This window comes from Euprymna scolopes, chromosome 27 (assembly GCF_053919585.1).
Source record: "Euprymna scolopes isolate OS-2025 chromosome 27, ASM5391958v1, whole genome shotgun sequence".
Lineage (NCBI taxonomy): Eukaryota > Metazoa > Mollusca > Cephalopoda > Sepiida > Sepiolidae > Euprymna > Euprymna scolopes.
Genome location: NC_136508.1, coordinates 78,523,651 through 78,551,136, shown reverse-complemented (window position 1 = coordinate 78,551,136; position 27,486 = coordinate 78,523,651). Strand labels below are relative to the sequence as shown.

The following is a 27,486-nucleotide window of genomic DNA, read 5'->3' as shown; positions in this document are numbered from 1 at the left end:
CACATTTATTCAGCTCGAAAACCATACAGTGTTTACCGATGTATTCGAAAAAAAACTATCCAAAATACTATTAAAAACCCGCCGAATATATGTCAACCTATGTCACGGTAACATATATTGAGCGAGTTTTTAACAGTGTTTTCTCCGGTTTTTTATTTATAACATCTTTTCCCACACTTACCGTGTTAAAGAGCGGTAAACAATGTATGGTTTTCGAGCTGAATAAACATGTTACATTGAATAAAAACACGAAAAATATATTTATTTGTTATATATTTTTTTTTTTGGACAACTGTTTCGAATCTATGTGTAGAGTAATACAAACCCCACAAAATATTTATTAAACCAAGAAATTAAAAAAAAAAAAGTTTATAACGAAAGGGAAATAATCGCTAGATTTTTAACTAATCGTATGTAATTTTCCAAAATCGCTAATTCTCCCCCCAAAAATTGACAACTTTTTCGAATCTATGTATACAGTAATACAAACCCCCACCTAAAATGTGCTTGGAAAAATCGATTTTATAGTGAGATTTAATAATGGGTAGTCGAAAAAACGGTGTAAAACAAAACAAAACAAATAAGCAATAAATAATGATTACCAAAGGCAATAAATGCTACTTTTTTTTTACTTACATGAATCAGAAAGTATTTTCAATCGTTTTTTTTTTATTTGTTAATAAAAGTCAAAAATAAAAAAGAAAGAAGTCGTATTATCGTGACGTCTGACAGCGATCGCCCGATCCATGGCTAAAAGAACAGAAAGGGAAGTCCATGTACGTGAATATCGCCGCATATAAATTTACGTGAATGTCGTCTGGTAAGTGGTACGGTGAAAAAGTAAAGGAACGTGGCACAAATAGAGAGTGATACACAAGTAAGAGTCGTAGAGTGATCGAGTGTAAGTAAGACCTGGAATATCAGGTTGTTTCGTTTCGTTGTAACAATGGAAAGAGCAGAAAATGGAGAGAAAAGAAAGAAAGAAGGAAAGACCGAAAGGAAAGATTATGAATGTGATGATCTTAAACATGCCGTAGCGTAAATCGCAGTATAGCGTTTAGTTTGTGTTTATGTTTATGGAAAGAAAGAGAAACATAGGGAAGTACTCCCACCACCATCACCCATAAAGCAAAAAGACAACGAAAGGTAAGAAAGAAAGAAAGAAAGAAAACAAAGCACGTAAGGAAAGAGCAAAACGGAAGTTGTGTTTGTGTAAGTAACTTTGGTGCGTTTCACGTAAATGTCAATTCAGGTTTTCATTAAACTCTAACCACGCGGGTTATAACGAAATCGAAGTAATGTAATTGTGAATTCAATTCCAGGTTCTGTTTGGATATAATTTTATTATAATAAATGTTTTATAAATTGTGTTTATGTTTTATCCTAACCAATGGCAAAGTAAGCGTGGTTCGTTTCAGCGTAAGTCCAGTCCAGTTTTTCGATAAATTCTAACCGGTGGTCGGTCATAAATGTCTCCTGAATTCAATTCCAGGTAACGGATTGTGTTCTGTTTGAATCTAATTTTATTATAATAAATGCTTTATAAATTGTGTTTATATTTTATGCTAACCAAGCTAACCAATGGCAAAGTAAGCGTGGTTCATTTCAGCGTAAGTCCAGTCCAGTCTTTAGATAAATTCTAACCGGTGGTCGGTTTTAAATGTCTGCTGTGAACGGTCTGGAACGGTGTAAGTGAGTAGCGGTGGTAGGATGAATTTGTTAGAGAGAGTTTACTTTACTACTTCCATTAAATCTAACCGATTTTTACAGTGGACTCTCACCAGACAGAATATAGGAAACTCTGATCAGCGAGATACTGGATATGTATTAACCCTATAACATACGGCAGATGTCGTGATTCAGTTTGTGAATGATACGGCTGCACCAAATGTATACAGGTGCATTCCTATACAGGTCAAAGTCGGAGGGGAAAAAATGAGTTCATTTTATTTATATAGATAGATATAGATAGAATAGAAGATAGATAGATATAGATAGATAGAGAAGAGATTATATATTATTTTCAATTCAAATTATTCTGTTATTTCTAATTATCTATCATTAGAATGGGTTTTCAACTTGTTTGACTGTCAATACTAAAACAACCGTACTTTCGTATTTATAATTCCTTTAATTCATCTTATTTCATTTACCTCCTAAAATTTATTTTCTCCATTTATTCCTTATTGTATACTAGCCTGGGTGCCCGGCGTTGCCCGGGTGTTTGGAGGTGTGTGTGTTGAGCAAAAAAAAGAAAAAAGTGGTAGTATCCAGGCAGGATCGAACCTGTACCACGAAGGAGAAAAAAAATGTGAAAAAAAAAACATGAAGTCGCCGCCGTTGTGACCATCACCAAACCGGAAGTGGCAAAGGTTTAAATTAAGGCTAGTCAATCGAAAAGAGGGGAGGACTTTCAAAAATATCGGCGAAAAAAGTGATCCCTCCTTGTAGAAAAGTGCCCAGTTGAGGGTGAAGTAATTAATGTTTTTAGCCAATTTTTTTATATTTGTCGTTCGAAGGGCCGAGCTTCAAAACGATACTAATCACGTGAAAATCCATCGCCTTTGTCGAAAATTTTAGGCAGACATGCATACATACGTACATACATACATACATACATACATTTGAACAGACTGATGAGATTTATATAATAGACTCGCCTGGGTGCCCGGCGTTGCCCGGATGCTTTGAGGTGGTAGTAGGTAGGCAGGCTTGAACCCGTACAACGAAGGAGGAAAAGAATGTGAAAAAAAAACGTAATGCCTCTGCTGTTGTGTCCATCGCAAAACCGGAAGTGGCTAACGTCAAAATTAAGGCTAGTCAATCGAAAAGAGAGGATATCTTTGACGTCACGTTCTGACGCATCTGTCAAAAGTTTTAGGCAGACATACACGCATACATACATCTATATATACATACATACATTCATTCATACATACATACATACATACATTTAAACAGATAGGTGAAATTTATATTATAGATTATTATCAATTTAAATTGCTTTGTATCTTTGGAATGTATTTGTTTATCTGTCTATGAGTAAACATTCCGTTTTTTGTATATTAATGTTATTTAATCTAGGGGAAATCACTCTAATTTACTTTTCCTGGTATGTCTTTTGCTTAGTTATTTCCCTTTACTTATTTCTCATATATTAACGGTTACTGGCTAATTTGTTGATAGTTTTTTATGTTACTATATTTATGTATTTTTTAATCTATTTTTTTTTTTTTTTTTACCATTACATTTCGATAGTATCTTTCCTTTCTTTATATGATCTATCCTTGTTATCTATCTTACTTCCGAGTGAATTGTCATTTATGTTACGTTTCTAAGCTATATAGCTTTAAGAAATTTATTGTTATCAATGCTTTACTTTCTCTATTTATAAGTTTACCATCACCTCCTTAACTGTTATTAAAATTGTTTAATCTAACCTTACGTTTGGTAGGTCTCATTATTTGCTTCAGTTTTAGTTTGTTGATATTTCAAGAGTGTGTTTCCCCATAAGTTATATTTGATTTATATTTTCTATATTCAGCATAAGTTATAATGTAATTAATTTTCTTTTTATCCTCCCTCACTTATGTATATTTAATTACTTATTCGTTTATATATCTTCTATTTTTCTTATTCATTTTATTTAATCTGGTCTAATACGGGATAACAGAAATTTATTCTTATCCAGGCATCCCTGCACTACTTGTTTAATAAATCTTCCTTGATGTTAATATGTGATATTATTCAAGGATACAAAGGTTACATCTTTTCGATTTATTTGGTTTATACTTACTAGCCCTCTCTACTATGGACCATTTTAATTCATATTCAGTTTTATTTCTACGGAGTTTCCTAATCCATTCGCCTAATGATATGCTGTTTTTTACTTTTCTTGATTTTATTATTCATTCCATTATTAATACTTTATCGTTGTTATTGTCATTCTTATTGTTATTGGTGTTTTTTCCATTACCTATCTTTAACTTGAAGAATGTTAAGTGCTTACAGAACCTATCTTTGAATTAGCACTCTATCGATCCCAAGTATACCTTACTATTATTTTCAGTTATGATCTCACATTCATAGACAATATCTTAAGTTAGGCATTTCCCTTCAGATGGGCATTCATCTAGGTTTCTGCAATTGCAGCTATTTGCACTACATTGGTCCTGGGTTTCTTTATCCTTATCCTTTTTGATTTTGTTCAATTTTGCATTGTTGGAACATATTATAGTGTTGGCTTAGTTAGATGAAAGTTTAACTGTATTTTTATTAATTATTTTGCTTTGTTTACATTCTAGAGATGGTCACTGTATGGTGGATTAAACCAGATTCCTTTGTCTGTTTTTTCCCCTTATTTTCTCTATTGAGTTAGATGCCTCTCTCATTAGTACTTTTTGTAGTTTTTGTCTTTTACTTTTTCCTTTACTTTTCTGGATTTAATTTTATATATTTTAGTGAATGGTATATCTTTATCCACATTTTCAGCGTTAGCAGTGTTTCCAGGTGTACTCACATCTTGTGACGTCTATTGATTGTTTTTGCCAGTAAGTAAGAAATAGTGATATTATTGTGTTTACCTGACGGTCCTTATCTTTCAAATCTCTTTGGCTATTTCTTTTTGGTGTTTTTTCTGTTTTTTGTCGAACGGAATCGTTTGTTGTTATCTTTGAAAACTTCTGAAATGAAAAGAAAATATTGCAAAGGGTCATTATCATCATCGTCATCATCGGTTAAACATCTGCTTTATATGTTGGCATATGTAGAAAACTTGTATTTAAATGTATAAAAGGTTTTAAAGTGGCTCTAAAATTAGATAACTAATAAAACTAGAACAATAATAAGACATTAGTAAAAGTCAAACACACATCTGAGGAACTGAAGAAGGGAAATTCCCTGAAAAATCATATGATTCAGGACTTCCATCAGATCGTACTGACACAAATAAAAACACAATGTAATATTAAATGTATCTTAAAATAATAAAAAAAATAATTGTATTAATAAAGATGAAACTGTATTCCACCATTAGATTCTGAATTTGTTTCAGTTTGTGACGATCCGTTACACCTCTACATTGTATTGCCTTCTATAAATTATGTTTATATATACACACTAAACAATGCTTCAGGCAAACTACATTACCTTTTTACAAAAAGATTTCAAAAGGGTTCTAATTTTAGTTTTCTACAGAAACTATAGTAAGTTTGAGGAGAGTAGAAATTGGATTGTGCCTCTGTGGCACAATTAAGAGCGCTCATTTTGGGGAGCTGCGAACTTCTACATTAATGAACCTTGTGCCTAACTTTATGATGAAGTTAAAACGTGTCATGCAGGTGTTTTGTGGGTTTGGGAATTTTAAAGCATATCAACCAGTTTTTATTTAATTATTTGAACTATTATCCTCATCTGTTCCGTCTGCCTGCCTCCCACCTGACTACAACTTGGATGTCTTCAGGTCCAACGTTAACAAATTCCTAATGAACTGCCCCCTTAAGTAAACACTTCATCAAATCTCCACACTAACGTACTGTACTTGCAATAACCCTTATCCCTGAGTGGCTTCCGGGCCTTGATAAGTGGTGACCATCGTGTAAAAAAAATTTTTTTTTTAAATCTTCTAGTTGTTTTTTTCACAACGTTTCGGGCAATTATTCCTCTGGCCTTCGTCAGGTTAACTGCAACAAATGATTACCGGTTCAAAAGAGGCTTTAAAGACATGTACCTATGTACTTGTCAAAGATCATATCCGGGTTGGTTTTTTTTTTTTTGTTTTTCTTTTTTGGTAGCAGAGGAAACCGTGGTGTCTTTAGATATAAGCTTTCCATGTTATTTAATAGGTGACCCTATGTCAGATAGTGATTACATCAGCTAGTGTTAATCTTGAACAAGAGCTGAACTAAGTACAGACCGAAGTGACATAAAATTTGGAACATAAACCAATTCCTTCAAAGATAACGGGAAGAGAAAGCTAGTTAGGTATGAGGTTTAATAGTTCATAGTAGAATAAAAGTAAAGAAATGTCAAGCACCATGGAATGTGTCACAAATATCAAGGTTGATGGGGAAACAAAGTTTTCGGGATCAGTTTGACTACGGAATGGTAACGGGACAGATCATCAACAATACTGTAATAACTGAAATTAAAACGAAATGTTGCCCATAAGAACTGTCTACTTATTTATCTTTTTTTTTTAAATAAATCAGTAGATGTATGCATGTATGCATGTGTGTGTGAAAACATTTAACCGATAAACTCTTAAACTACTGGTCACCCAACATTGAAATTAAATACCAATGGTGATTTATAACTGTTGTGTCGTTGAACAACAGTGAAAATAAGAACAATCAAGTCGAGGTTCGGTTAAGGAACAAGTGTATTAACAATAATGTACAAAAATAGGAAAGCGTGTATATCTGCTGGCCACTCGGCTAGCAGTTGAAGTGCAGTAGCATCTATCTGTTGGATAGGTCAAAATAGAGTAAAACAAAAAGACGTCAACAACTTGAAGCATGCCGTGATGGATATTGAGGTTGACAAAGAAATGGGAATTTCAGATGTCTGGCTATGGAACAGGTGCAAGAAAGATTGCCAATAATGCTTTAATAGCTGAAAGGAGATCTTTGATAATCACCAAGAACGAAATGCCTCCCTAAGATCTGTTCACTGTGTCTATCCATGTATCTTTAATAAGATAGTTAACTAATTAGTTAATAAAGTGCTACTCTCTCTCTCTCTCTCTCTCTCTCTCTCTCTTTCTCTCTCTCTCTCTCTCTCTCTCTCTCTCTCATGTGTGAACAAAACTTCCTTTCCACAAAAAAAAAATAAAATAAAATACCCACGTATAAAGACAATTTAAGAGATTAAAATGTTACAGTCAACCACCATTTCAGCATGGCAGTGAATACAAAATGGGAACAGTCTATCTCAGTAGATTCAGTGAAATGTTCAGTATGAAATTCACAGAATGCTACCAACTGTGACAGAGGCCATAGAGTACAGCGGCCAAAACGTTAGGAATATTAAAAAACAAAAAACAAAAAAAATCACGATAAGAACTATCCATATAATGGAAATAAAACATTTTCCATTGTTACAAATAATTTGGAATTCAAATCCTTTTATTTTTTTTATTTGTAGCAAGCTAACACGACCAGAAGCAAGTGTGACATATACCTATGTATAGATATATATTATTTATTTATTCAACTTGTTTTTTATGCAGATGCAAAAAAAAAAATTCTCACACTTACCGAAATACTTTTCTTGCGAGACAAAATATATTTTCGATTTCGTGCTGAAAATATGAAAATAAGAAATTATACATCTATCTACCTTTAAATTTCAGGGGGTTTTCTTACTCTAACATTGATATTAAAAGCCTACTTTTTCTATTTAAACATAATTAAATAGAGATTAGACCATCCCTGTAATGATTTGGTCGTTGTTAAAGGATGACTTTAAATCTGGGTAAATGAAGAAAGAGATATATTACTTTTGTCCGTGATAGTTATGACACACAAACTCAAGTAATATCGAACTAAGACTGACAGATGTAAATTGTATTGTTCTGTGTGTTACCTCCTTATGAATAAAATGTCTATCTCAAGCCAACTGAAAGTATTTTCATTTCTTCCACTACTTTCTGTCATTTATGTGCTATACACATGTTCATCTTTGGGCACAGTTTTCTGCAGGGCATTAACAGTTATGACATGCCAATAACCCCATTCATAATATTCTGTTTCTCTCTCTTTCACACACACACACACACACACACACACACACACATACACACACACACACACACACACATACACACACACACACACACACACACACACACATGCACCATTCTCCAATTTGTGTTATGCATTTAAAAGTTTCAGTGACTTTTATCAGAAAACGTAACGTAGAGACAATGTCTGCTAGGATTTGGGAAGGCATGCCTTTAGCAGTAGTTGGTTGATGCTTCTATGCGCATTGAACAAAGTTCCAGAAAGATATTCACATTAGCTAGTCTTAAAACTAACTCCTATAATATTTTTGTTACAACTAAAATGATCATCACACAAAAGGAAATAAAACCTTTTTATTAACAACAATGAAAGATATTTATTCATGTAACCTACACCGTTGGGTATAGGTTGGTGAAAGTCAAGACAGTGTCAAAATGTATTCCTTCCCATGGAGAATGGCTTTGCTGTCCGGTAGACAAAGGCAGAAGAGGAATGGTCTTACGTTGTTGCTCTCAGGAAACTCTGATAACTTCTGTCCAAATCCTAAAGGGGCTGAAGTAGTCCTTCAAGAGATGGTTGAAATTAATATGCCCAAGAAGGTGATTAGTCAGTATGTGACCAAATCACCTAACAGGGCTGAGTCTCAGCAAAGAGAAATAAATGCTCTGTTTATGACTCCTACAGATTAAGGTTGCATCTTAAATTCTGTATATGAGGAGAATGAGTTTTCTTAACTTCCACCCAGGAGAGTGAATTCTCTAACGATTTGTTAACATAATCCAAAGGAGTTCACATTATTTAGATTATTCGGGCTACTGTTCTTATCTTGAGTTTTATTTTCACAACATTTTGCAACGTTGTCCACAAGAACCCATGGTTTAACAGATAAAGTACTTAGTCAAAATTCAGTTGTAAGTTACACTCTTCTTAAGGTTGAGGGTTCAATTCTCGGTGCGGGCGATACTCAAAATACAATTACGAATTAATTAGGGCTTCACAGAATTAATTATGGCTAACAAAAAGAGAGTATGCTGCCCCCATGGATTAAATAAAGGATTCTATATGAAATGTCATGCAGATGTCTGAGTTCAACAGAAATATTCTAAAGTCCGACAGAAAAATTTCCGAGTTCGAGAAGCTACACCAGAAGAAAGTCAAAGGTTATATCGAAGGAAACCTTGTAAAAAAAAAAAAAAAAAAAAAAAAAAAGTACTCAAGATGAGAACAGCAGTTTGAATAATCCAAATAATACGAATTATCAATCCTCATCTAAAAATTTCAGAAACATAATTCAAGGGAGATAAATCAGATATAATTCAAGGGGAAATAACTCCGATTATCCTCGAGCAACACTAGGATTTTTAAAAAATAGAGTGGCGGGTTTACTTTAAAAAATGCGGTGTTTGCTAGATAGGTGATCTTTTTTACTAACGCATTTCGGGTGTAAACATTATTATGTACTTAAGTGTCATGTCGAAATTAGTAAATTTCCAAAAATTACGAAAAATGATCCAGTAAATGTGCTAGATATATTTTTAACAAAAAAAAAAAACACTATTACGTTCTGAGATTTTCTGTTTAAAAATACCGGACTCTTAATTTAAATCAATTTAATTCAAGATTATCCGCCTTGTTTGTTATACTAAATTGGTCGCACAACTCTTCTACATTGAAACATACGATAAAACTCGATAATCCAATAAATTCTATTTCTATTATTTATTTTTCTCATTTTTCATAATTTTTACAATTTATACTAATCTCGACATGACACGTGAGTACATAATAATATTTTCACCTGAAATACTTTGGTTTAATAGATCACTAATCTATGCAACACAAAAATTGTTTTTTTAGTTTGTTTTTCTTTTTTACTTTTCAACCAAATCATGTTTTATACAAGGTGTCTTTTTTTTTTTTTTGATGATGATGATGATATTTTTTTGTAATTTTAAAACAATCTGACTGAGAATTTTACTAAAAAATGCAAATTTCAAAGATTTTTTATTTAGAAAAAATGTCTTTAAAATGTTGCCCATTTGCAGCTTCGCATATTTGTGCTCTTTCCAAAATATTATTCATGACAGATTGCAGAATCTCTGGATTGCGATTTAACTCCCTTATTTCGTTCCTGATGTTTTCCTTCAATTCTTGCACGGTGCAGGTTTGACGTTTCGAGGTCTGCCAGCTTGCAGAACAAAATAAGGGAGATAAATCACAATCCAGAGATTCTGAAATATATCATGCATAATGTTTTGGAAAGAACACAAATATGCGAAGCTGAAAATGAGCAACATTTAAAAGACATTTTTTTTTTCATAAATAAAGATTGTTTGAATTTTGTATTCTTTTTTTTTTTTTTAATTTTCCAATGTTGTAGTCAGATTGTGTTAAAATTACAGAAAGATATCATCAAAAATAAAGAATCTATTTAAGTTCAAAACCCTTCCGTGACATTTTGGACACCCTATACTTACATTCGACCAAACTTGGAACCATGCAGACACCCTTGATGCTCACTGGGTCAGAATTGATTCCTTTCATTGTTGGGATTATTGTCTTCATTATCAACAGTGGTTTAAGAAGTTGGCATTTGGCTATTATTTCGACCAAGGAGGATTCGTTTGTTGATTTTAAAAACTGTTCTTTGTCGATCAACAAATTGGATATTGTACATTGATGGACTTCATTTTTATTTTCTTCTTAATGATCTGAAAACAGTAAAAATAATTATTTATGTATTTAAGGAAGAATTTTCTGCTTCTTGTCCAGAACAGTCCCTATTTTAAAGGGAAATAAAATTTTAAAAAATAAAGATATTTACAAAAGAAAGGACATTGTATTAACTATTATTTGTTTTTATTGATTAAAAAATAAATAAAAATAAACGTTTGTTTGGTAAAAAAAAAAAATAGGTTCTTGTCCAGAATTCTCCCGATATTAAAAAACAAAAAAAAAAAAAAGAAAAATCACTATGATTCACGGACCCATGATGAAACGAAACCATCACATTCCAAAAATCACGTAAATTGATCAAATAGTTTTATTTTTATAAAACAAAACCATTTTTAAACAATTAATGGGAATTCATAGGCATTACAACATAAATCTAATAAGTATGAATTATTGTTGAATTATTTTCCTTGTTTTCTTGAGATTTTTTCAAAATGGTGGGCAAGGCAGTCACTCTTTGGATACTCATAAAATTTTATTTTTTTATTAAAAAATAAAACTACTTGATAATTTAGGCCAGAGTATTTACTGAAAGCAGTACACTTGCCTGGCATGAAGATTATCCTAAGCATGAATCGATTATGCTGATAAATTTCTCATAAATGGCATTTGCTGACTAGGCTTTACAAGGCAATGATTCGTCCCCACTTGGAATATGATTCCCTAATGTTCGCCGGAGTTGGCAAGGTGTTTTCTGATTCTTTTGAGAATCTACAGCATTATGACATCAGATATATACTACATATTCCCTGCCACAACCCTGTTCCCTCTGGATTATATGATCTGCTTGGATTAAATTTGCTGTCTACTCGCCAGAATTTAACAGTTGCTTTTATTACCTACAGATAAGTCCATGGTTCTTGCCCCACCACAATACTTCAATATTGCCCTGTACTGTTTTGTTGATCAACTCGTGAGACGTCGTGACAGCGCTTCCCCCAAACGCATGGCTAGAAATCCAACAATCGTCAAAGTTCACAAACCTACTTCTCAACTTAGGCTGCTTTTATACATCTTCCTCATTTGTATGTGTGCAGCAAGATTTCACAAGTCCACAGATTATAAAACCACAGGCGCCATTTTTAATCTCTCTCTCTTTTTATTGCCCGACCTTGCCCAACAAACACATGTAAGACTTCTGTTTACCTTAACTCAAGACAACAAACAGACCAAACCTGCAACGATATACATTCAAATTAAACCCTCTGTAACTCTGGTGTTTGTTCAGAGATGTTATGCCTGGAGATGCCATAATCCGAAATACAGGACATGAACTGCATTGTGGAAAGGGATGTTTTTAACCTCTTTAATCTCTCAATTTCACAAGTTATAAAATTCATATATTTATGGGCATACGAGATGGCGACATTTAAAAACATTACCTCTGTATCAAGTCAGAACATACAATATCTGACTGGAAAAACTTTTGTAGGTTCTGAGTATTTTTGGTGGAACAATCAACAGATCGGAGGTGAGGGCATACAGTAAGGGTTGATGAATCCCTTTTCAACAGAAGGAAATAGAATGTTGGGAGGGCCCTCCAACCACTCTGGATCTTTGGCAGATCCAACCCCACAGAGAAGCAGCGTTTTTAGTTACTGCACCAAACAGAAATGCCAAAACTCTCCGTCTACTAATAAAAAATACATTTTGTCTGAGACAATAGTCGTATCCGACTGCAAGAGGGTATACAGCAGAGTTGGAGGAGAGGGTTACAAATATGAAACGGTTAATCACAAGTTAAACTTTGTTAATCCTACTACATGCACAACAAAGAACCATGTCAAGAGAATATGGAAGGAAGGAAGGCGAAGGAACAAAATCGAGTGTGGGATTAATAGGGATTTATTAGAAATCTACCTGACAGAGTTCATGTGGAGACAGAAATTCAAAGAAAATCCCTTTGTCTCCATATTGAATCAGGTAGCTGAATATTACCCTCAGCTTCCTTCCACGTTCTCCATCTCCTCTTCTCTACCTCTGCTGTTATCGTCTGCTGTTAAAGCAAAAGCCAATTTGCCAACCACCCTGCCCTCTACATTAAAAAAAATCATAAATATGGCCACCAAAAATTATTGAATCTACAAAAAAAAATGTAACAAAGAAAAGTCTAATTTATGTTTTTCTTTATTTTCACTCACCTTTTAAAAAGAATAGAAACTCCACTCCACACACACATACACACACACACACACACACACAAAGCAAAGCAAAGCAAAAATCATAACAATGTCTCCCCCAAAATAATAACAATGGCCCCCAAAAATAATAAATCCAAAAAGTGGTCTCATTACTGTTTGTTTTTGTTCACATAACAAAAAAAACACATAACAAAAAAAAACACATAACAAAAAAAACACATATACAAAAAAAAACACATAACAAAAAAAAAACACATAACAAAAAAAACACATAACAAAAAAAACACATATACAAAAAAACACACATAACAAAAAAAAACACATAAACAAAAAAAACACATAACAAAAAAAAACACATATACAAAAAAAACACATAACAAAAAAAACACATATACAAAAAAAAACACATAACAAAAAAAACACATAACAAAAAAAACACATAAGAAAAAAACACATAAGAAAAAAACACATAAGAAAAAAATCACATATACAAAAAAACACATAACAAAAAAAACACATAACAAAAAAAACACATAACAAAAAAAACACATAACAAAAAAACACATAACAAAAAAACACATAACAAAAAAAACACATAACAAAAAAAACACATATACAAAAAAAACACATAACAAAAAAAACATATAACAAAAAAACACATAACAAAAAAAAACACATAACAAAAAAAAACACATATACAAAAAAAAACACATAACAAAAAAAACACATATACAAAAAACACATAAAAAAAAACACATAACAAAAAAAAACACATAACAAAAAAAACACATAACAAAAAAAACACATATACAAAAAAAAGAAATCTTTAATATTGTGTTGTTTTAATTCTTTTATTTCGTTTTCGTTTATTTTATTTTTTTTTTTTTGTTAAAATAAAAGTTTAACATTACTACACTTTAAAAAAAAAAGTTTAAAAAACTTTTTTGATTACTTGGGTTTTCTGTCTTCAGGAGTTTCTGCATCAGCATATTCTGGTTCTTTCCGTTATCTGCCCAGAAACGCTCATGAAAGTTAGGATTTATCATGGTAACAAAACTGCATAAGTACCAAATATGTTCCACTTTTTATTTTTTTTCAATTTAAAAAATGGCATAATAAAATAAGCAACACTGGTAAAATTTATAAATAAATTTAAAGCAAGCTAAAGCTGATATTCACCTTCATGATAATTAGCGTGAGCGATATGATTGGTTTATTTTTAGTTATTGATTTTTGTCTCATCTCATAATGATTAAAAAAAATCGATGCACGTTCACTCTTTTTCTTTTTTGGAAATCGCTCCAGACAAAGTATGAGACCACCTGACGCAAGGAGCTAACAAGAACAAAAGATGATTATCATAAACAGAGGGGACACCTATTGGCCTTGGTCTTGAAAAGACTACGGTTATAGAAAAACAGTCAATAGGAAGAGTTCCATAAACCAGCGGTTCTTAAGATATCAAAATAGCAAAAATGGTCTCATTACTGTTTGTTTTCATTCACATAACAAAATAAAAAAACACAAAAAAAAAAAAAGAAATCTTAAATATTTTGTTGTTTTAATTCTTTTATTTTGCTTGTTAAAATAAAAGTTTAACATTATCACACTTAAAAAAAAAAAAGTTTAAAAAACTTTTTTGGTTATTTGGGGTTTTGAGACCACTAGACAAACGAATCAAACAGACTGGAAAAAAAAAAGAAGCTGGGAAGAGATCAGACAATTCTGAAGAACACATCTGATAATAGTACTTATAGAAAAGATTGAAACTAGCAATATTACGTCATATCATGAGAGAGAGGTTGCAGAGAAGAAGATTTGGTGGAGGGGGTCAATAAAATTACAGTTAAGTGTCTGCACCTTATCAACATCCCTCAAATGGCACAGGGATTCATCAGCCTAAATATACCATACTCCATACATTTATTTATTTTTTTTTTTTAATTTTTATTGAATTTTCACCCAAAACAGGGAACAGTGCCACTTTGAAGTAGGGGATACTATCGGGGACATAAGTTGAAGGGATATTATGAAGGGAGGTGGGCAACAAGATGTCTGTTCACATTACACTTGAACTTCTGCATGCCAGTACATTTGGGAATTAGGATCCTGGAAGGGAGTTCTAAAGTCTAGCAGTTCTGGGGAAGAAACTATTGGAGTAGAAGGCTTTCTTACACCTAGGGATCTCTACTCCGTAGAGGCGTGATTTAGCTGCTTCTCGGGTTTGTCAAGGGTATTTGCATCGAGGGGATACAAGTACTTGCAGTTCGTCAGAGCATTCACCATTAAAATACTTGTAGAACAGGCAGAGGGATGTAACATTTCATCGATGAGACAGAGGTTGAAGCTTAGATGACAGTTCAAGACCTATCAGGTTGGCGACTCTCTTTTGAACCCTGTCAAGGAGTGAGAGACAAGTAGCAGATGCGCCTGCCCAAATATGACAACAATACTCCATACATGTGTGAATGGTGGCCTTATAAAGGTACAGGATACTTTCAGGCGTAAGTAGCTTTCTAGCACAGTAGAGAAAGCCCACCTTTTTTGCAGCAGCGTTGGCCTGATAGTGTGTGTACAGTGTGCAGTCAGCACCAACCCTATTCAGGGTTTAACTGGCTTCCTCCATGGGAGTATGAAATTCACAAGCGGTCCCCAGTCGCATCTATATCCCTGACGAGGTTAGGTTTTTGCAACTTTTTGCAGGGAGGTGTCGACGTCTTCCTACATACAGCACCTGGACTTCCCAAATTGGTCACCCATTTTAGTAATGACCAGGCTCAACGTTGCTTAACTTCAGTTATCTGACGAGAACCGGTGTGTCAATGTGATTATGCTGTATATGTTGGCCTGATAGTAGATTTGTAGAGTTAGAGAATAGCCTCACATGTAAGAAAGTGTTTAGAGCGATTGAGAGAACCGACTTTACTTTAGCCATAATAAGTTCTTTGTAATGCTGTGATCACTAATCAATGATAAATTTGATGTTTAATAGTTTTGTTAGTAAAGTTAAAGTATCAACTAAATTATTTGACCCAGCGTTGTCCAACAGGAGGAGGACTTCAGAAAATATAAGTCGAAATAGACATATTTACAATTAAGCCAGACACAAGTAAATAAAAAATGGTGGCCGATTTTGTTTGTAGATGGTCGGTAATTTCAGGCTTAAAAGATAGTAAAGAATTTATTTTAAAGAACTTACCCTACCACTAACCCTAAGTCCTGGGGTTCCAATCAAACCAAGGACTCGTGGTAAGATAAGTCATTTTTTAATCTGTTTTTAAAGAATGAAACACCAACAACACTTTGGTCGGCCATATTGGATTCTGAAAACTTATATTGAAATTACAAACAAAACTTTAAAATTCTGTAGAATAAGTGACGATAAACGTCCATTTAAGGTTGCATGTTCATATCATGTCGGGGTCGTCAAAATATAGAATAGAAAGACAAAGTCTTATTCTAATATTAAAAACAACTTTATTGAGTATCTCTGTTATGTAGAAAATGAATGAAAAAGGAGTAGAGGATTGGTAATAGAATGAGTCCGTAAGTTTGAATGGTGCAGTGAATTGTCATCATACAGACGAATCCACTATGTCTGAAGAGTCAAAGGGAGATAACTTAATCAAAATTATTTTCAAGATGTTAGTTCTAAGAAAAACGCTGCTTCTTCGCCCACATAAAACAAATAGCGTAGTGTTCAATGTGTTCTCCATCTCAAGCCCATGTAAATACTTTGCGGACTAATTTTTGTCTAGGTGCAAATGGATACCGTAAACAGTCCAGAACTTTTGAGAATGTTGTAATCCCAACTATAAGTACCATACCGGGTACTGGTCGCGGTAAGAGTTCCCTGCCGAACACCCTCAAAAAACAATAATTTCTCCCCGCGCAGCCGCAAAGGACATGTTTTAGTTGCCATAGTAACAACACTTTTTATCGACATTGTTTTACTGTTTATGAATATTGAAATAAAATACATTACTACACATTTATTAATAATATCTCACTTTTAATCACTTTTATCGACTTTTTAAAACTTTTTTTTTTACTCTTTTTAAATGACAACATTAATGTTTATGAATATTGAAATAAAACATATTACTACACATTTATTAATATCTTTTTTTTTTTTACTTTTTATGTGTCAATTTTATCGACTTTTTCTTTTTACTGTTTATGTGTCAATTTTGAAATTATTCTTATATTGAATATTGAAATAAAAGACATTACTACACATTTATTAATAATATCTTTTTTTTTTTTTTTTTTACTGTTTTACTGTTTGTGTCACTTTTATCGACTTTTTCCGGTTCTTGAAATTTACTTTTATCGACTTTTTTTACTTTTTATCGACTTTTTTCGGTTCTTGAAATTTACTTACCACAAAATGATGATAGAATAATAAATTTACTTACGTTTAATCAATGTTATTTTCTTTTTTAAATAGCATTTTCTTTTTAAATGACGACGTTTTTATTGTTTATGAATATTAAAAGAAAAATAATTACTAAACATTTATTAATAAGAAAATGGGTGCTAGTGCACTTATGATCCGCGCTATATTTTAAATCGTATTTCTAAGCTTAAAGTTTAATGTTTTTTATTCAATTGTAAGGTTAAAGTAGAGAATAGGTACAAAACACTCTCCCCGTGTTAAGAATGGCTTTTTAAATAATAACGTTATTTCAGCACGGATCAATAAGTGCACTAGTACCACAAAATGGTGATAGAATAATACAATATACATAAATAATATAAATAATTAAAAAAAAAAAGATATTATTAATAAATGTGTAGTAATGTCTTTTATTTCAATATTCAATATAAGAATAATTTCAAAATTGACACATAAACAGTAAAAAAAAAAGTCGATAAGATTGACACATAAACAGTAAAAAAAAAATATATTAATAAGTGTGTAGTAATATGTTTTATTTCAATATTCATAAACATTAACGTTGTCATTTAAAAAGAGTAAAAAAAAAGTTTTAAAAAGTCGATAAAAGTGATTAAAAGTGAGATATTATTAATAAATGTGTAGTAATGTATTTTATTTCAATATTCATAAACAGTAAAACAATGTCGATAAAAAGTGTTGTTACTATGGCAACTAAAACATGTCCTTTGCGGCTGCGCGGGGAGAAATTATTGTTTTTTGAGGGTGTTCGGCAGGGAACTCTTACCGCGACCAGTACCAAATACCGTTTTGTGGGCAAAACAAATCAGTTAGCGACTTTCTTTATTTGCTTCTAGTTCCATTGTAAAATGTAAAAAGGTTTTACCATGGATTTCGTGCACCCTAGGATTAACGAACGCAGACGACTACTCTTACCAGGAATTTCTGCCTTACCAAGTAACCATGAACAATTTTCTTCCAGGTTTTTCTCTTTTATCTTGACACAGGATTTATTTCGAACTGTTTTCATTAAATATGTACTAAATATTTCTGGACATTCTCTAAAAAATATGGATTTTAATTACACGTAAATGAACACTATCCTTAACTGACTTCATAATGATCTGTACTACCAAAAAAAAAGAGTCTATACTCCATCTCTATATATCCAATAATTACTGTTGAAAATAAAAATCATTTTTTTCATTCATGTGAACAAGGCAGTTAGAGTTGGTTACTATTCATTCACATTGTTCTGGAGTGTTGCATTCTGTTTTATTTTTTTTATAATTATAAAGGAGTCTATGATATGTGGGGGTCGCCTGGCCTTTTTTTGGGGAACTGACTTCCTCCACAAATAATAAAAATAAAAATAAGAAATCTTATATGCAACACAAACGGAGGTTTATTTCCGGAATAGAAATAACAAATAATAACAAGTTAAAACATAGTTCTCAATATTTCAGAGTTCTTTTTTTTGAGTTCATATGAAAGGTGGAGAGTCTCTTTTTTTTGTGTTCTTTGAATGTTCAAATATGTAACATAGACAATGTTAATGTTCGTCTGTTAAAAGAGAGTATTAATGCGCGGAGCAGTGGAAATGAAATAATTGATGTTTGCACGCGTGGTAAGTCCATATGAGAAAGCGTTGAATGAGTCGGAAGAGTTTAAAGAGACGAAAGAATACTCGAAAGGCTAAAAGACTAAAGAGATAGATTTTGTGTTTGTGCATGTTTATATTCGATTTGATTGGCTCCAAACGAGCTCTAGAAAATCAGTTTTAAAATGTGTCCTAGGAGGAATTCCATTGGACGAAAGACATCATATGGGGTGCTTTCAACTACGTACGCACCTTTGGTATATAAAGGTCACGCCGGAATTTGCGTGGGTGTCATTTTTCATTTTTTTAACGCGCCGAAACAATCAATTGCACTGCGCGCCTAAATTGTATTTAACGATTTTAAATTTGAATATTAAACTGTGCCAACTGGCACAGATATTTGAATGAATATTTAAATGTTATCGATATCCCCCTTTATAAACTGAGTAGCGGGGGTACCCGGCGTTACCGGGTGTTTGGAGGTGTGTGTGCTGTTAAATAAAAAAGAAACCGGAGGGGGGGGGGGTAGGATCGAACCCGAAGCCCTGAGGCGAAGTTTGAAAATAAAATCGGCCAGCCAGAATGAGTTAACTTAAAGATGTTTGAATTTATTTAAGAACCAAATTGACAGGTGCGCGCACAGAATTCGTCGAGCGTTACGATGACGACGATGGAAGCAATTCAGCAAATGAGGTCAATGACCAGGTTTGTTTGTTATAAGCAAAGTAAAAAAAAGAAAACATAAAAACGAACGCTAAAACTTAAGCGGGGGGGGGTAATCAAAACATCGAAAAAAAACAAAAAAAAATTAACGTAAAAAAGAGAACAGAAAAACGAACACGTGAAAAATGGCTTAAATAAGCCTGTTTCGATATTAAAATTTTAAAAATCGGTGGATATCCGGGTGTTTTTGGGTGTGTGGTCGGGGGTGGATAAGCGAAGTAAAAAAAAAAAACAGAAAAACGAACGTTACGTGAAAAATGGCTTAAATAACACTGGTTCAATATTTAAATTTAAAAAATCGAAAAAAAAAAAGTCATCTCACATCACGATTCGAACCCAAAACGTTTAGATAATGAACCAACACGCTAACCAACTGAGCTAACGCGACGTACATGAAATTTGTTCAGTTTTTCAACTATTTAAAGTAAATCAGATCATGACGTCATCTGCCGCATGCGTAGAACCGGTCGTCGTCACGAGAGGACCGTTTTTGTTGACCCCCCACCCCCACCCCGTCGAAAATTGTTGATTTCGAGGTGAAAAAATGAACGTTTTGAGCCAATTTTTCGATATTTTTCGAGCGAAGGATGGAGCTTCCATATGATACCGAGTTTGTTAATTTTTGTTCTGTCTGTCGAAAGTTTTTAGCAGACACACAAACATACACACACATTTTCACTTTTATATATATAGATGACTCTCGTCTCCTTTATAATGGAAAAAAGATTAGGAAGTCTTGCTGGAGTAGTAAAGTTCATATATGTGTACTGTATTGAGGTCAAGGTCGGGCAGTTGCTATGCTGGATTATTTATCTCCTCATCAAAATCAAACCCAGGTCCAAAGGCCCCGGATGGGTTCTGTTGTACTCCAAGAAGGATGTTTCGAGGTTTGGTTCAAGCCACGTGGAATTGTTGTCAGTAACTTGTACTCACCAACAAAGAAAAAATTGTTGCGCATTTAATCTTTTTATTAACAATTCAAACAATCAGTCTCTAAAGGAAATCACATGCTCAGCTTAGCTGAGAAATGGCTTCTGATTGGTCAAGCCAGAAGGGAAGTTGAATGTTTACACCAATCAGCACTAAGCTTATAAATCAAAGAGATTCAAACTAGCAAATCACAAAATGTTGTTGCTGCGGCTACTTTCAGCACTTTAAAACTATGCAAGTCAGTAAAAAAAAATAATTCTTGCGCTTTTTAAAAGTGATTTGTTGTATATTTTGATTCTTTTCGATTTCTTAGTTGTTAACTATACTGAATGAATGTCAAAAACCATATCCTTTATTTATTTACTAGCGGGGGTACCTGGCATTGCCCAGATGTGGAGAGGTGGTGTAGTAAGGAACCCTGGTAGGCATACCGAGTGGAGAGAGATATTAATAAAAAAAAAAAAATAGTGGTAGTAGGCAGGCAAGCTCGAACCCATACGCGAAGAAGGAAAAGAAGGTAAAAAAAAAAACTAACGTCTTAGCTGATGCGTCCATCGTGAAACCTGAAGTCGCGAGTGTTGGAATTAAGGGTAGTCAATTGAAAGGAGACAATGACTTGTGAAAATGTCGATGAGCAAAACGATCCCTCCTTGTAGAAAACTGCTCAGTTGAGGGTGAAGGAATTAATGTTTTTGGCCAATTTTTTTGATATTTATTGTCCAAGAGACCAAGCTTTAAAACAATACTAATTTTGTCACGTTCTGATACGTCTGTTGGAAGTTTATACGAGACATACAAACATACACACACACATACACACAAACATATGCACATGTTGCCTTTTATATATTAAACTAACCTGCATACCTGGCGTTGCCTGGGTGTTTAGAGGTGTGTGTTGAGCAAAATAAAAAGAGTGGTAGTAAGCAAGCAGGCTCAAACCCGTACCGTGAAGAAGGAAAAGAAAGTGAAAAAAAATATGTGATGTCTTTGCTGTTGCATCCATGAAGTGACCTAGGTTTAAATTACGGCTAGTCAATCGAAAAGAGAGAATGACTTTCGAAAATATCAGTGAAAAAAGCGACCTCTCCATGTAGAAAAGTGGCCAGTTGAGGGTGAAGGAATGAATGGTTTTAGCCAATTTTTCGATATTTGTTGTTCGAAGGGTCGAGCTTTAAAACAATACTGATCTCATAAAAATCTGTCACCTCTGTTGAAAGTTTTAGATAGACATACAAACATACATACATACATAGCACAAAAACTTTATCATGCAATTACCTGTTAGGTTAAAAAAAAATAGTTCATCAAAAATTGTGCAAATTAATCCAGTATTTTTGTTTTTAAAATATTAAAATAAATTTTATCAGTGGAAGTTGTCGGCAGCCATTTTCGGCCTCAATAAGGACAATGAACAAGGGACATAACTCAAACTTTAATTAAAGCAAGGAAATAGTCACCAAAGCCTCCCCTCTCTGACTCCCCTGTCAAGAATGGTTTTCTAAATTGGCACAAGAACTTTTTTTAAGCACAAATACTGGATAAATTTGCATCAAGTTTTATAACCTAAGCTAAATGCATAATAAAATTTTTGTACAATTTTCTTTTTCTTCATTTAATGATTAGTATATTGGGGTTTATTTGTACAAGCACGATTTTCTTTTTACGTGTCGGTGCAAACTAATCAAAAAAAAACTACAAAAATCTTTCTAATGTATGTGCTTGTCATGGACCAAAAATGTAAAAAAGAAATTATGTAAATTGATAAAGTATATATATATATGGAAGTTTTAAAAGCCAAAAGGCATGCAGAAAGGACCGGAATCATGAGAGTAAAGAAAAGAAAAACAAACAAATAGACGGGCATGTTCAAGTAGAGAAATGTCTAACTGTTTATTAACTTATTTAATTAATTTGTAACCAAGTAGTTGGTATGTCCGGTGTATATAAAGTCCGTTGGTTGTATGGAACTTAGATTAATTTGGGGAGAGAATACCTCCTCTTTTCAAAAAAACAACCTGTCTATTTGTTTGTTTTGTTCTTTTCTTTACTCTTGTGATTCTGGTCCTTTCCACATTACTTTTGGCTTTTAAAACTACCATATATTCCTTTACCAGCAATGCTTCAAGCAAACTACCATTTACTTATATATCGTAATTTATAAAATATATATGGTGATTAAGCTACACTGAATATAAGGCGCATAAGCCTGAAGAGTCCTAAAGTGGATGAAACGCAGAATATTCAGTGTAGCTTAATCGCCATATATATTTTATAAATTACTAACTAGCTCTACCTACATATTCAGCATTTTTTAAGTAAATACTTAAAGTTTACGCATAAATCTATACTTTCGTATATTAATTTTATGTGAGTAAATTAAGTAGTTATATATATATATATATATATATATATATATATATATATATATATATATATATACAAGTAGGTTGTAGTTTGCTTGAAGCATTCAATATATATATAAGTAGGTTTGTAGTTTGCTTGAAGCATTGTTGAAGAAAATTATAAGGTAAAATTAAAAGCCAAGAACAATGCGAGATTTTTTTTTTTTATAGAGTAAAATTAAATGCAAACAAAAGAAATAAATTTCTTTTTTTTTTGTTGTTTGTTTTTTCTTTTTCACACAAATTTTAACTCTAAACAACAGTAATTTTTTTTTTTTTTCTGTTGTATTCAATGGTGTTATAAATCTCAATATATTTCAGACTTATTAGTCCTTTTTCAAGAGAAGACAGCGGAAGAGTGTTCAAAATTGGAAAAGTAGCCGCAGAGAGTTTGCCACGTGATACCACGAAATATAGAACAAAAAATTACGTTAGGAGAACGTTAAAATAAATCAGTTGATGTTTGAAATACTTGTTGCGTTTGTGAATCAAGGGAGATGACTATTCAAGCAAGGTTTTTTTTTTTTTTTCAATAATTTCAATTTATAACACCATTGAATACAACAGAAAAAAAAAAAAATTACTGTTGTTTAGAGTTAAAATTTGTGTGAAAAAGAAAAAACAAACAAAAAAAAAAAAAGAAATTTATTTCTTTTGTTTGCATTTAATTTTACTCTATAAAAAAAAAAAATCTCGCATTGTTCTTGGCTTTTAATTTTACCTTATAATATATATATATATATAATCATTTTTTATTATTATTATTATTTTTATGATTTTTAGCAATTAATAACAAATCATAGACATTATAAGGCTGATTTTGATCTCTATTTCTGGAGAGGCCTTTAAGGCATGATAACCAGTGATGAATTTTAAACATTGTGGAGTGAGACACATTTGAATTTCTTAGTTAAAAATAAAACTACTTGAGTACTTGTGCAGTTTAAATCCCGTTTTTCTGTGAGTCTTGCTTGGCAACGCCCAGCGAATGACAGAAACCGCCGGATTATACCAAGTGAGCAGAAAGAGATACAAATGAGCAGACGGCAAAAAATTGGAAGAACAAAAAGAAGAAAGGAAAAAGTTTTGAAGGAAAAGAAAAGAAGGGACAGAGTATCATTATACTTCAAGCAATCAGTCTTTAAATGAATCTTGTGACAAGGAAGGAAAATTAACAATTCCAGGCTGGAATTTATTTGTAAGTCTCTGGAAACAGTCATCATGTTTTATCAAGAAAACTGGTTGCTGGCAACGGAGAGGAGGTGCACAAAATGTCGTCGAAACCGTATCTTAAAACAACAAAACCGACGGTTTCAGCTGGAGTCGCAATGATGGCCAGTGCAGATTGGACCTCCTTGGGCCATGGCACCTTTCTCCAGAGATCCCATCTCCGACTACCCATAATTATAAGATTAATATATTTGTGGATGTACAAAACGACTACACATAAAAACCTACAGCGAGAATGTGATATCGGGTTGGATCACACTCTCACCGACTGGAAAACTTCTTGAGGGATATTTGCCTAGATTATTTCCTTCGGAATCCTCGGCAGATCAGAGGCCCAGGGCACATGGTAGAAGTTGATGAGTCCGTCTTTAATAGACAGAAACATAATGTTAAGAGGGTTGTCGAACTGCTCTGGATCTTCAGAGGATACAGGCCTGCTGAGAAGGAGGATTTTCTTGTCACAGTCCCAGACCGTAAATTGGAAACCCTCTTTCCGATAATTAAGAAATGCATACTGCTGAGGACCACAATAGTCTCTGATTGTTGGAAAATGTACAGCAAAGTAGGATCCAAAGGGTACAAACATCTTACAGTTAACTACAGTCTTAATTTCGTGCACCCTACAACTAGGGCTACCACAAATTATGTGGAGAGGATGTAGAAGGAGGCCAAACAACAAAATAAAAGAGAGTGTGGACTGTGGAACCAACTGCGATCTGCTTGACAGTTATTTGAGTGAATTTATGTGGATACAAAAATTCAGAAAGAATCCTTTTGTCTCTATCATAAAGCATATCACAGAAAGCTACCCGGTTCAGGAACTTCCTCTTGCTACATCTTCTAACAACCTTTCTCTACTTTGCCGACATCGGTTGCTTTACTTCAACTGGCAGAAAATAATATCCTAAGGAAACAGCCTATCCTTAGGAAACCACAAGATATCCTTTCAACGACATTTTGTGCCCCCCCCTCTCCATTACTAGCAGCTGGTTTTCCTGACAAAATATGAGGACCGTTTCCAGAGACTTATAAATAAATTCCTTCTTTGTCACAAGATTCTTTTAAAACTGATTGCTTGAAGCGCAATGAAACTCTTTTCTTTCTTTTTTGGTTTTTTTTTTTGTGCTTCCAATTTTTTGCCGTCTGCTCGCTCGTGTCTCTTTTTGTTCACTTGGTATAATCCGATAATCCAGTGGTTTTCGTTGTTCACCAGGCATTGCAGAGCAAGATTCACAGAAAAACGGGATTTAAACTGCAGAAGTACCCATTTTTGTTCCATGACCGATACGTATATTATGGATGTTTGTGTATGTTTGTTTTTTGTTTTTTTAATTAGGTTAACTGCTCGACTTGCGCTATCGTTTACAAATATTAAACAAACAATGGAAACGTTGCATTTTTTGTTTACACCTCTGTAAAAAAAGGGGGTGGTAATATTTAAGATTATCTCTGTATTTTGTTTCATACAATAAATTTATTTTAAGAATTCAAATATTTTGAGGTACTTTAAATAAGGAAAACATTTTCATCTTATTTTTATTTTTTTTTTTTTTTACAAATTCAAAGCATTTTGCAGTATAGACATCAAAACGAAAAAGTTGTCAAAAACATTAACAAATAAAAGTCCCTATTTATTTGCCTCCCCACGAGAGCAGAGTTAAACAGTAAACACAAGGTCGGTTTTTAATGTGGGGAAAATCCAGCTCCTCAAAGTGGAGCACTCTGGATAGGAACAAAAATAAAAATTACCTCAGTCATGAAGGATTTCTCCTTCACTGACCGAAGACAGAAAAGGTGAAGTGTAACGTCAGAATAGCTACTATATTGTAATCTTATCCCGAAGGCTAAGAAATTAAATAAATAAATAAGAAATAAGTTTGTGGTTTAACTTATTTTAAAGCGTTTCTTTTTACTTCGAAACACATTTAATATCGAGTGTTAAGTTAAAACAATAAAAAAAATGGCTGACGTGAGACGGTCATCTAAGGAGTTTCGATAATCGCTCAAACATCAAAAATAGCAGAAAATATTGATAGAAACGTCAAAGTTCTACCAATATTTTGATTAATTTTCGATTTTTGAGCAATTATCAAGAGTACGGTTAACCAAAATACGTTTTAAAATAGGTTAAATACAAAAAACTTATCCAGGTAGGTAGAAGAGTAACTTGCCTTGCGTTTGGTAACATTTTTTTTTTTTTTTATGTTGTTTTGGCCACTTTTCTTTGTTGTTTTGTTGTTTTTACTGCAAAATGTCCCACATTTTCAAAATGAAAACTTCTCAGGCTTTAAATAAACATTTAAACATAATACTAACGCAAAAGCAAATTTGTTTATAAATATCGCAAACGAAGACAAAAGAAGTGGAACTCACCAATGGAAAAATTATATTTACGTAAATCCTTTTGTACCATTTTTTATGCTCTTTTTCCCCCGCCCCCGTCCAAACATAGAGAAACGCGCGCAAAGACAACCAGTTTGTTCTAAAAATGTTCCGATGTTCGACGGAATCAATCGCGTCATAATTGTTGCTAATAGCAACCGCTAACTACTCGCTAAATTTATCGACTTGTTTTGTCTTCTGAGCAGTCATGAATGAACGCAAGAAAAATAAATCTGTTTAGCATTAAAAATAGGGTGCTTGTTAAGATAGAGTCGACAGATCGATTTTCTTTAAATATGTTGTTTTTGCTTAAAACAATAGTACTTACTTGTCATGTCAAAAATAGTAAATTACGAAAATTCATTCAGTAGAAAATTAATTATAGTTAAAAGTAATTTTTACCGTAATTGGAGGAAATTTCATTTTCCCTAGATGTGAACACCTTGAAGATTGCGAATACAGAGGACATACTTACCTCCCTTTTCGCCAATCGCTGAGGATTTGTTTTAGCCGATAGCGGTAAATTTTATTTTATTAAAAACACAATAGCAGTCGGTGAATTTTCGTAATGTTGGATATATTACTATTTTCGACATGACAATTAAATACGTAATATTGTTTTTACTCAAAAACGTTTTACGTTTAAAAATCGATTGTCGACTCTACCTTAACATGCACCAAAACTAGTTTCATGTGTTGCGGACCAGGATATAAATACCCTAACTCACTACAAGAAAAAATAATGAAACGAATTGAATGAAGGAAACAAAGAACTCAAAATAAAATGTCGTTTATTTTCTGTTGAGAAATGAAAGTCTTGGGTGTACACGTGTTCATTCGGCCGTTGACGACTACACGCGTGGAAGGAAAGGGGAATACAATAGAGAAACGCGAAGTGGCAAGCTGGCGTGTAGAAAGAGAGGGTTAAGCTCATTAGAGAGTCGCGCACATGTCTGTGTTGATGGACCAAAGGAGAGATAGAGTGATAAAGTCAATCCAGTTCATGGAGAGAGAAAGCATATATCCTTATCCCACATTACAGTAGCAGAGAAAGTGATGTTAGGGTGCGCGGTCGGTTCGTCGACTCAACAGGTCGAACGCTGGTCCAGAAGAAAAAGGGAAGTTGACAGGTTTTGTTGACTTTTATACTGGAGTTAGTGTTCTGGGTGCGCATGTCTGGTTTTCACTTAAAAGGAAGTGA

The 27,486-nt window shown here is 33.2% G+C and overlaps 1 protein-coding gene and 1 pseudogene across 1 annotated transcript in view; both read right to left on the bottom strand.

Annotated features, from left to right (window-relative positions):
* LOC145248931 (uncharacterized) overlaps positions 1 to 26,413 on the bottom strand; it is a 43,725-nt gene extending 17,312 nt beyond the window's left edge. The window contains exons 1-4 of the mRNA XM_080110723.1: positions 26,277 to 26,413; positions 10,220 to 10,453; positions 7,257 to 7,300; positions 4,584 to 4,682 (exon numbers count right to left, since the gene is read on the bottom strand). Of these exons, the coding sequence (XP_079966849.1) occupies positions 4,584 to 4,682; positions 7,257 to 7,300; positions 10,220 to 10,307 (231 nt within the window). The 5' untranslated portion in view covers positions 10,308 to 10,453; positions 26,277 to 26,413. The remainder of the gene's footprint in view (positions 1 to 4,583; positions 4,683 to 7,256; positions 7,301 to 10,219; positions 10,454 to 26,276) is intronic.
* LOC145249315 (5S ribosomal RNA) lies at positions 15,339 to 15,457 on the bottom strand (annotated as a pseudogene).
* Positions 26,414 to 27,486: the final 1,073 nt, after the last annotated feature.